General features: G+C 51.8%; 5 protein-coding genes across 5 annotated transcripts; 1 reads left to right on the forward strand and 4 right to left on the reverse strand.

Annotated features, from left to right (window-relative positions):
* Positions 1–288: 288 nt before the first annotated feature.
* Z519_12773 (uncharacterized protein) lies at positions 289–1,139 on the reverse strand (the record flags this gene model as incomplete). The annotated part of the gene is made up of 2 exons (XM_016770478.1): positions 289–1,036; positions 1,090–1,139. The coding sequence occupies 2 exons, from the start codon at positions 1,137–1,139 to the stop codon at positions 289–291; spliced, it is 798 nt and encodes a 265-aa protein (XP_016613317.1).
* A 1,284-nt stretch (positions 1,140–2,423) lies between these two features.
* Z519_12774 (uncharacterized protein) lies at positions 2,424–3,026 on the reverse strand (the record flags this gene model as incomplete). The annotated part of the gene is made up of 1 exon (XM_016770479.1): positions 2,424–3,026. One exon carries the CDS (start codon positions 3,024–3,026, stop codon positions 2,424–2,426), a length of 603 nt encoding a protein of 200 aa, XP_016613318.1.
* Positions 3,027–5,026: 2,000 nt separating this feature from the next.
* On the reverse strand, positions 5,027–5,623 carry Z519_12775 (uncharacterized protein; the record flags this gene model as incomplete). The annotated part of the gene is made up of 1 exon (XM_016770480.1): positions 5,027–5,623. The coding sequence occupies one exon, from the start codon at positions 5,621–5,623 to the stop codon at positions 5,027–5,029; it is 597 nt and encodes a 198-aa protein (XP_016613319.1).
* A 336-nt stretch (positions 5,624–5,959) lies between these two features.
* Positions 5,960–7,956, forward strand: Z519_12776 (uncharacterized protein; the record flags this gene model as incomplete). The annotated part of the gene is made up of 2 exons (XM_016770481.1): positions 5,960–6,126; positions 6,177–7,956. 2 exons carry the CDS (start codon positions 5,960–5,962, stop codon positions 7,954–7,956), a joined length of 1,947 nt encoding a protein of 648 aa, XP_016613320.1.
* Positions 7,957–8,160: 204 nt separating this feature from the next.
* Positions 8,161–9,975, reverse strand: Z519_12777 (uncharacterized protein; the record flags this gene model as incomplete). Its single annotated transcript, XM_016770482.1, has 1 exon — positions 8,161–9,975. The coding sequence occupies one exon, from the start codon at positions 9,973–9,975 to the stop codon at positions 8,161–8,163; it is 1,815 nt and encodes a 604-aa protein (XP_016613321.1).
* Positions 9,976–10,366: the final 391 nt, after the last annotated feature.

A 10,366-nucleotide genomic window follows, 5' to 3' on the forward strand; every position in this document is an offset into this window, starting at 1 on the left:
ACGCACGTATCGGTCAGCTACTCATGTTTCAAGAAACCATATCGGCCTTCATGGGCGGGTAGGTGATATTCCCCCAACGGATGGTTTATACCGGCAGCTGGATTCCCTTAGAGTCCAAGCTATTACAAGCAAATATCCCGGATTTGCGCCTAGTTCGACAGATTGGCGGCCTAGTGAATCTTCAACAGTTGCCGGTTGGGGGCGAAGCAAGTTATTGAAGAGTGAGGAACAGGCGAAAATTCCAAGGAATGGGAGGCCGCGACGTCCAGGTCTTATAGGCCGCTAGATCTAGCTGGCATAGATCCGCAGCAACCGATCCTCTGCACCGTCAAGAATACTCCAATGATCCAAAACTTCCAGGTTTTCTGCCTCCGCCTGGAACATTTTATGAGGCTCCTGGCCGGGACCGAACGGATTGGCATTTGAACCCGGGTTCATTTGCGCCATCTGCTGGGCCATCTGGCTGGCTGCGTTTTCATTGCCGAGAATGAAGATAAACACGCTTTGAAGGCCAAAGAGGCACAGAAAGTACCACGACAAACTGGACACCCATCTGACATCCAAATCTCGGGTCATAACGCCAGACTGCAACATGGATTTGAATCGAATAGTGAGTGGGAAAGGCAGCTTGAGAATGACGAAGCCGGCGAAGAAGGCATTAATCCAGGACATGATCAGAGTCTGAGGTATCATCATGGCCATGTTTCCTTTCATCATTCCCATCATACCCTCCATGGCCGCAGGATCAGACATGGGATTTGCTGCACCTTGATCCTTGGAATCTGGTCCACCTTTCAAAAATGTCCCTTTGTGGTAGCCATCGACAAGGTATTCTTTTCGGCGGGTAAATGAAGGTGTCGTCACCGCGGCGGCAGCGTTGTTCCGCAGGTTGATACCCCGGAGAAGCGCTTGTCGTTCACGAGACTCAGGGAGACTGTTCGGAGGTTTTGGCGGAGTTTGTAGTAGAACCGAGGCATAGTGTCGGAGAACCCCGGTCAATATCATCACGATGGTGATAGGCAGCAAGATCCAATAGCTTTTGAAGCAGGTCAGTAAAGAGCAAACGTCGCGTTTGGCGAAACAACTCACAACAGGGCAGGATCCCGGTGGATCATCTGCTCCGCGCCTTCGACAGCCATCTTGTCCCTGGCCACAGTCCCACCGAGAATAATGGCACAGAACCCCTTGACGTAGGATGGTGATGGTAACGTACTCCGTCCTCGATATTAATGATGGTCGTGATAGAAACGTTCGCCATCCGCCTCGGGAAACTTGCCTGATGCTTCCACAGTTGGCGATGTGGGCCTTTCCCGCCCTAGATGTGTATATTTTGACTTCACAGATTTGCATCACCATATTCGGCATTCCCCCGGGAGACATCCAGCGGTAAAAGAAGAGATTGGGGAGATTAGCAGAGGCGCCCTGTATGGTGTCACTATGTTCCTGTTCACCGATGTACACTGACGTGACAACACGAGAAAAATAGGTGGCCAGATTGACATTCTGGGCCTCAGGATGAGTACGATGGATTTCATGAAGATGGTTTCATTGTTTCTCCTCATGGACGCGGCGCCTTCTCTAGACGCGAGGCAGGTCCGCTATGCGCATGAAAAGAGATGCCTCCACAAACGCTAGCTCTCCCTACCGTTCGTTTGCCTATGACACGTTCGTCGTACTCCAACCCATTCCTCAGCCTCGTCGACCACCACCTATTCCGCCAAATCACAGTTGGTGCACATCTTCCTCACCGCCAACTCCTTGTACTTCGCAACATTGATTAGTTGGGTGGGGCCTTTTGGCTTTTCCACCCAGGTGATGGGCCCAGAGATGCTTGCATTTCGGATGGTTGGCGCAGATGTACAGAATAATGCCTCCATTTGTAGTCATCGCCGGTCTGCTTCTCGTTGATCGATGATAGGATAGCAGCCGCTTTGGCAGGAGGTTCGTGGACGATTTGGACGTCGCTGCGGAGGGGAAAGAGAGTGCTACCATGGACAGGGAGATGTGGTGAGCGGGCGAGAACTTTGGGGGTCATCATTGTGACAGATGCTGGAGACATCTATTAAGGACGGCGAAGTTTCTAGGGGGAGAGTTTGGTGGTAGAAGAGAGATCGCGTTGCTTTCTTGCTTGATAGGACAAGATGCTGAATGTGAAAAAGAATGTGAAAAACGAAGAAGAGAAGCCGATGCGCGAAAATCTGTCGTTGACAGTGAAGGAGACGCCAAAAAGAGGCGCGATGTTTTTCTGCTCGTCACCTGTTCGCAGTATTCGTTTGGTAGATGTCGGTAGCTGGAAAGGCTGTATTTTGATACCGTGACGACCTCTATATGCGAGAAGCCTTGCTCGACACTTTTGTCCAAGGAGCAAGAGTGTCAACCTTCAGCCTTCGAATATTCCAACTGGCCCTAAGAAGAAGATGCTCTTATGGTCGAACAAGTTCAGTGTCCACATGTGCATCCCTGTGTTCGATCGCAGCAGAGCCAAAGTGGTTTATGACACTCCATTCCTCATTCGCACCGCTTTCCTCGATCAGATCCCACGACAAGTCCTGTGCCAAAGTCTTGTCTACTCTTTCATTAACATCGCCCAGGGGAACATCCTCGAATCCAGTAGTAGACATCACCTTACTCTTGTCTCCACTAATCTCTTTCTTTGATGTCTCAAATGGCCCCCATTGCTGCTTTGTCTCCTGCTTCAACCTACGCCGTGCCCCTTCTTTCACAGAACCCTTCTTCAACGCCTCTCGACACAGACGACAGAGTCTTGGGATGGCTGTCTCCTTGTATGAGTCCAAATCGATGGGCCTCTTGCATCTCTTCCGCGGTTGTGGGCTCCACTGGATTGCCCAGAGAAAGTCACAGTCCTCGTTGCAGCAATAGTAGTATTCAATGCCATCATCCAGGTTGACGTTAATGTTGGTTGGGGTTTGTCCAAGCAAGGTAACGTGCAGTCGTGATTGGCCAATCACTTGACCAATAATTACATTATGGTCGTCTTGGGTCGAAGGGGAAAAGGGCGGCGCCATGGTGACGGGCGAGAAAGTCTCAGAAACTGTTTAGATTAAAAAGGCTGGGTTCATACGCTCGGCTGCGCAGTTGATGGTGACTTTCGACCTTTCTAGTGTCTAGAGCAAGGTGGATCTGTGATAAGAGATGATCTTGCGCTCCAAAATTGTGTTATTGACCGTGGTGGAAGTCAACAAAAGCGTTTTTGTGAAGGTCCCTTGAGGTGTTGGCTGAATGAGATAGAAAGTAAGATTCAGAGGCGTACAAGGGCGGAAAGAAGAAGGGGAGTCCAAAGTTCAGAGGACCTGTTTAGGTCTTGTTAAAAGAATGGTTCCGGGATTTTCTTCCAAGGCTGTCCCTGGGCCACGAACCGGCCGACCAATTTTTGTCTCGGCGTTGGTGACTGTCCATGTCTGCCCGTCTCGACGTCCGAATAAGCTATTGTCCATGAAAGATCAAACGATATAAAAAGGGGTATGACCATCACCAGATGTGGCAACGACCAAAGTCCGGACAAGGTTTTGAGCTCTCGGACTGTATGCTCAATATTGTCATTCAACCTTTTTGACTTCCCACTCTTCCTTGGAACAAGTGCGTTCGGAAAGCCGGGTGCCAGGTATCTCAAGTCCCGTCCCGTTGGCTCGAAAGGCTTGGATGAGTTGACTTGCCATAAGAGTTTTCATGAGAGTTGTCTCAGGCTCGTTTGCGTAGACTATCCGTTCGTTGCCAGCTGAATCCATGATTGCTATTATGTCTTCCTTCGTGCAACGATAAGTTCGGTGATTCCGGCAAGGTGGAGATTGAGGTTCACTGCTCTGCTTCAAACGCGCAGGGCAGTGATGTAGCCACCTTCACAAGACCATCTTGTGTCAACTCTTGGTACGACATATCGCGAAATCCTCTCTTGTAGTGACTCGGCTACCATGCGTGCAGTCAGATCGATGAATGTCGAGATCTGTTTGCCAAATGGCATGGTCGTTTCCGAGGCAAGACGTCCTCAGTGACAATTCGCGAGCATGCTCCGGATGATTGATGAGGCTCTCTAGTTCGCTTTGCGCGAAGTCAGCCCCAGTCACAGTATGTCTGCAAGCCCAACAGCTCCCCCACCAAGTGCTTCGGCAGCAAACATTGCCGAGAATTCCCGTTGCGTGTTTTTGTCACTCTTATCGAGCGTGGCAATGTCGAACGCCACCGAGGTCAACCTTGAGCTGGGGAGCCCCTTTTCAAAATTCAGTAAAGTTTACCTCTTCTGAGGCGCACTTTTCTTCTCTTCATAAGATATCTCAACATAAATACAAGAATAACACATCAACAAAGACTCGTAGTGGTCAACACAAGGAACCCTGGAACGCCTTCTAGAGACGAAAGTTCAATCCTCAGCAGCAAAACGGAGTATTCTTATATCCACAGCGGCAAATGTCGACTTTGGCATTCCCTTCGACTTTGGCCATGGCGACTATAACAACCTGGATCCACCAACCTCACGGGGCCGTAAACTGAGATCCACAAAATCAGTCAGAATCTTGATTGTAAGGATCGAAATCCGGGCGGAGAAGTCAGTCATTGATGAGCCAACAATGCAATTAGGAGATATAGTAGAGCCACGGTATTTAAGATGTCAACAACCGCGACCAATGACGGCTACGAACTTTGAACAACAAATCAGCTCGGAATTAGTACCTTTGGAGGTTATGTAGTGCCGGTTGAGTTCTCAGAGGTAATGAGAGGTCGCGTTGAGACAGCCCAAATTCTTGTGAGCTCGGTTTAGACAGGCTGAAAAGCTTGGGGGAGGTTTTGTAGCAGTAGCCATTAGATCGGAACTGGAGTCGGAGGAGCTTGGCTAACACAGCATAAGCACAACCGATGAGGACATTCAGCTCAATTCCATGGATTCTTAATGGAGGCTTTTCAAAGTTAGAGGTGTACATTGTGTGGATGTCACACAGCATACTGAGTGGCGGACTTCGTAAGGGCGAAAGAACCCAGTAAATGGGACAGACTAGGCCCAAGGGTTTGGGTGTCATCGCTTTGCAGCACCAGGAACCCATACTCCGGGAGCCCAATTTGCTCCCGGATTTGAGCCCGTAACACTTGATTGTCTCCGCTGATGTTCGCTGCTCTCGATGGTGTTGCTCATCTTTTTTAGCTGAGGTGGCTGACCTGGAGATTGTTCGGCATGAGCGTCGTCTTGTCGAGGATCAGCCGACAACAGCGCGTTGATGACTGTTGGCTTTGGCTTCTCGATGTATCTTGCCTTTGCAGCCCATCTTTCATCGGCCAATCTGGCATTGATCTTAAGTTGAGCCTGTCTCTGCACATCGGCGGCTTGTTCTTGCATTGTCGGAGGATCATTGCGTGTCTGGCGAAGCCATTGATGCCATTGCGGCGAGATCTGGACATCTGAAAGGGAGGAGAGAGTGGCTCGTCCTCGAGCCTTCACCATGCGCCGCCATCGATTATGGTTGAGGGCATCTTTAAACTCCCAAAAGGTGTTGCCGTAGAGGTCTTGACCTGTCGTAATGTCAGCCCGCGTCCATTCACTCCAGCCTTCGGCCCCTTCAGATTGCACGGACCAACTAGAAATCTCTTCCTCCATGGCAGGCGAAGCATCTTCCATCGCAGCCAAAGGTCTCGAACTCCTCCCATCTTGATGGCTGTGTGTCAACTGCGAGTGTAGAAGGTAGCGTGAGTTAAACTAGGGACACAACCCTGCACATTGAGCGCGAGGCTACATATTTCGATCGACGTCAACCTGCAGCAAGGCCCTATGCCGCGCAGTTGGCCCCCTTACTCCACACCAATCTACACAGCCATCTTCCCTTTGCATCTGCATGCGCGGCCGCCTTCGGGTCTCACAGGCCTATATTTCTTCACTTGGATACGACTCTACCTGCTGATAGATTTCCCTTCAATATCGGGAGCAGCCTTGGAACATCAGACTTCCGCTGCAACTATGGCGTCGGTTACAAGTCTCGATCAAGACATGCGCAAACTACGCCTTGAGCGATATACCCCCGGCGCTGCAAATGAAGTGAGAAACTGGATTGAAAGCACTCTGGGCGAGAAATTGTCGCCGGGCGACCTGATGGATGCCCTGCGAGACGGGGTAGCCCTTTGCAAGTATGGGATACCTGTGACCAGCATGGCCGCGCAGCTGACTTGAACATCAGGCTTGTCAATCTCGCCGTGTCCCCCGGCATCAAATATAAACAGTCCAACATGCCCTTTGTGCAGATGGAGAATATCTCCCACTTCCTCCGCGCTTGCGAGATTCCACCGTTGAGTTTGCCTTCTCATGATCGCTTCCTCACCGTCGACCTCTACGACTCCAAGGACCCCGCACAAGTCTTACAATGCATTGCTGCCTTCAGTCGCAGAGCGAACCAACTCAATCCTTCTGCGTTCCCTGCAACTCTGGGAGCAAAGAGCAAATCGGCCATGAGTCCACAGGGAACAGGCTCAAGCGGACCGAGATCTCCCGCTTACACCACGACCACAACTTCGCGACCGCGAGGGTCGAGCAATGTAACCGCTGACAGCCCCTCCATCACATTTAATCCCCTCAATAAGGCCGCCTATTCCGGACGTGTCAGCCCAACTAAGAACATCCTAAGTCGGGGAGGGCTGGCTTCCGGCGGCGCGGTTAGCAGCTGGAGTAACAAGACGGACGAGATCAAGACCGCACCCGCGTGGAATATTCATCAATACGGGTACATGGGAGGAGCGAGTCAAGGTAATCAAGGGGTCGCTTTCGGCGCACGGAGACAAATTACCTCGCCTGCGCCCATTGTCCCCGGCCTTGCAGAAAAGGAGAAGCGTCTCAGAGAAGAGGCCGAGAGAAAGCGACTTGAAGCAGAAGATTTTGAACTGCAGCAGCGCGCTCAACGAGCTGCAGAAGAAGAACAAGCACGCCTAGAAGAAGAGCGCAGATGGGCGCATGAAACTCAGCGATTGAGAGAACAGGAAGCGGCTGCACAGCGAGACCTCGAGCGACAACGACTACAACAGGAAGAACGTGTCCGTCGTGAAGAACAGCGTCGCAAAGAGCTGGCTTATGAACGTGATCGGGAGCGAGAAGCCCAAGATAATGCAGACCGAGAAACCCGCATGACCCAGGCACGAAGTCGGCAGCGCACCGTCAGCGATGCTCGTCTCAATGGACAATTTCTCAGTCAATACCAAGCAGAACAGGCGAGAGGTTCTGTCGCCTCGCCCCATCCATCAAAGTCTATCGCCGAGCAAGAGTCAGCTGAAAGTAGACGCATTGCAGAGCTAGAGCGACAACTAGAGGAGATGAAGGCCCAACAGAGACAAAGCCAATCCGTGCGACCTGTGGCTGAGCCTGAACCCCCAGCCACTTCGCTACCAAGCAGAACACAAATTGACCAAACAAGCCATGAGGACGACTGGGCGGCATCAGAGCGCGACTACTTGCAGCAACAATGGCAGAAAGCCCAGGATGACCAACTGCCTCCCAAGCCACCGCGTCCTGAACCTACACCATTAACATCTTCCCGTCCGCTGCCCGATCCAGCGACTTATCAGCCCGGCACGAATCGCACCGACCGTTACCTTGCCTCAAACGCCGCGCCTTCTCAACCAAATGTTGTGTCCCACTGGCACCAAGACTTTTCTACCACCACCGAAGTGGACCTTGAAAACAAACGCCGTATCGAATCCCAACAGCGCACGAAAGCCGGTGGCTGGGCCTCGAAATCCCTCCTCGAGCGGGAAATGGAGCGTGAACGAGAACGGCAGAGAGAATGGGAAGAGGCACAGAAAGATACTGCTTCAAGGGCCAGAGATATAAAAGAGGGGAGTGGCCCCGGTCAGACCTGGGATGTCCACCAGTACGGCTATATGGGTGGTGATAGCCAGAATCGCGGGGGTCCGGGGCTGGGAGTCGGAGGCGCGAGAAGGCAGATTATTGGCCCAAGGCCGCCGCCCTAGCGACATGCTATGCCATGCTGGACCGGCCGTCTATTTGCAGGAGAGAGTGATGGTGGGTTGTGGCAAAACAAATCAGGGGCTAGAGAGGTCTGAGAAAGAAGGTGGGCTTCGACTGTAACATAGTGAGCGTTACGAGACATGTACGATGAGCAATGCCAGGCCCTTGTCTTTCTGACAAAGACAGCTGAATACAGCGGATTCAGCCTACGTATGTTCCTGACAGTCACCGCGGCGAGCCTCGTGTCTTTTCCTCTTCGGCTTCTCCTGCGCCAGATCTTCTACCAGTCTGCTAATTCTCTCCCCGCTTTCAACCAACCACTCCCACGCGACGCCCTCGTCTCTTTGTCTATTCTTACCACCGCCTTGCTTCTCTGCCAAATCCGTGACACGCCCGACCCTCCTTTCCACCCCGTCCCTGGCAGCCTGAGCCAAGCTATCCTTCCTCTTCAGTTCTCCAACCTGCGCAAGACACCTGGCCAAACTCTCCAACAAGATACTTACCCTCGCGTTGGCGTCGACACTATTTTTTGACGCGGCAAAGGGGAGATATTCTTGTTCAAGCTTCTCCTGGGAGAGCAAGACGCAGCTGCGGACACTGGAAGCCGAGGTCTCGAGCATGCGTTGAAGGAGGGCTTCGCACAAAATCACCAAAGATGTTGGTTCGAAGGGGTTTGACGGGGTAGGAAGGACGATCTGCGCGAAGACAGGGAGAGGAAGAGGCCGAACGAATTCCACAAAAAGGGTATAGAGATCTTCCAGGTCGGGGAAGGTTGTAGGGGAGGTAGACATCAAAGTTTGATGCGCGGATACGTGCGTGAGCAGTCTTAATAGCCGCAGACGCAGAGAGAGGCAAGAGGGATCACCAAGGGTCGTTGATAGCGAGGAAGAGGAGTCCTCACCGTCCGTGGTATGCACACTGCGTAGGCTCCCAGCGCTGCCCTTTGGTGTTATTCCCCTTGATGACGGTGTTCGTGTTCGTGTTTGAATGCGCTTGGGATGTCGTCCACTGGCTCCGTTGCCGCTACTTGCCACATCATCTTCATCGTCGCTATCAGACATGTCAAAGTCGTCCTGGCCCAAATAGTCACCGTAGATATCCTTATCGATATCGACATTGACTTGACGCTTCTTTATTTTCTCATCTTGCCGCTCCGGTTCTTTTAGTTCATGGGGAAATATTTCACGAAATTCCCGAAGTGAACTCCGACTCCCACCCGCAAAAATGGCTCGCAAGATCCGTCTAGCGCGTGAGTGTCCACCGGCCGAAAGTTCGATATACTGCCAGAGTAAGGACTCATCAGCAGACGTGCTTTCCGAAGAATTTCGCACATGCCAATCGGTTTCTAGCACACCGATCAGGAACTCAAGGAGAAGTTGATAATGATTCCATCGCACAGCATAAATACCAGGGAGACAAGCACAATTGAATGCCCAACCTACGAGATGCCAGAAGTCTTCAGCGCGTGTCCAAAGGCTCTGCGAGCGGGCGTAGGTGGTATTAAGATCATTATCGCCAGATGGATTATCTCCTCCTCCCGCATCATCCTCGCCGTCGTCGAGACGATGCTCACTGTGACGCGTGAATCTGAAGTCGAATTTACAGAAGGCAAATGCAGTGGTGAAGTCGGCATTGACAGGTCCAACAAGGGTGTAGACCAGTCTGAGCAATTGAAGAGCGGCATTCGCCTGATCCCACTTCTCGCGTGAGTTGGTTCTGGATGTAGTTGTAGGGTGGACTGTTAGTGTGGCAGTAAGAGCGAGCTGAGACGGCGGTGGAATCGTCACAGGCCCGAAATGAGAGATAGCTGACGCGCTGTTGCCGGTTGTTGATAGGAGAAAACTGAAGGCTTGGGTGAAGAGGCCTTCTTCGAGATAGGTCTGTACATGTTGTGCTAGCTCAAAAGGAAGTTCCTTTGCTGGCCGATTTTGTGTCTTTTCTCGTGTTGCTGAGATTCCTCTGGATATGGATCGGGCCGGAGGAGGCGAGGACAGCAGAGACAATGAGAGAGCAGGCGCCATAGCTAGGCAGACACTTTCGTAAAGGAGTTGTCTATTACAGCATATGTACTGAGACTCTTAGGCGTGGCTACAGGTGAGCAGGAAGATACCTCGATGCCTCGACGCGTCGGTACTTTACCAGCCTTGTGCTGCCGTACGCAGCCTTGTTCGCGTTGATCAAGGCCAGCGCGGCATTTCTAAATTAGAAGGTTAACCGGCGTGCTTACTGGGACTGCGCTCGTTTGTCTTTGTCTCAGTTCTCAGACCCATCGGCTCAGTTGCCATAAGTGGGCGGGGCCCACTGTTTAGCGGAACAAAACGCCTTCGCCAGAAGGGTCTAAGTGTTAAGGATCCTCACTGATCCTAACTGGGTTAGGGTTCTCAGCAACAATCCTAGTATAGCATGAGCTGG

Source organism: Cladophialophora bantiana, assembly GCF_000835475.1.
Source record: "Cladophialophora bantiana CBS 173.52 unplaced genomic scaffold supercont1.35, whole genome shotgun sequence".
Classification (NCBI taxonomy): domain Eukaryota; kingdom Fungi; phylum Ascomycota; class Eurotiomycetes; order Chaetothyriales; family Herpotrichiellaceae; genus Cladophialophora; species Cladophialophora bantiana.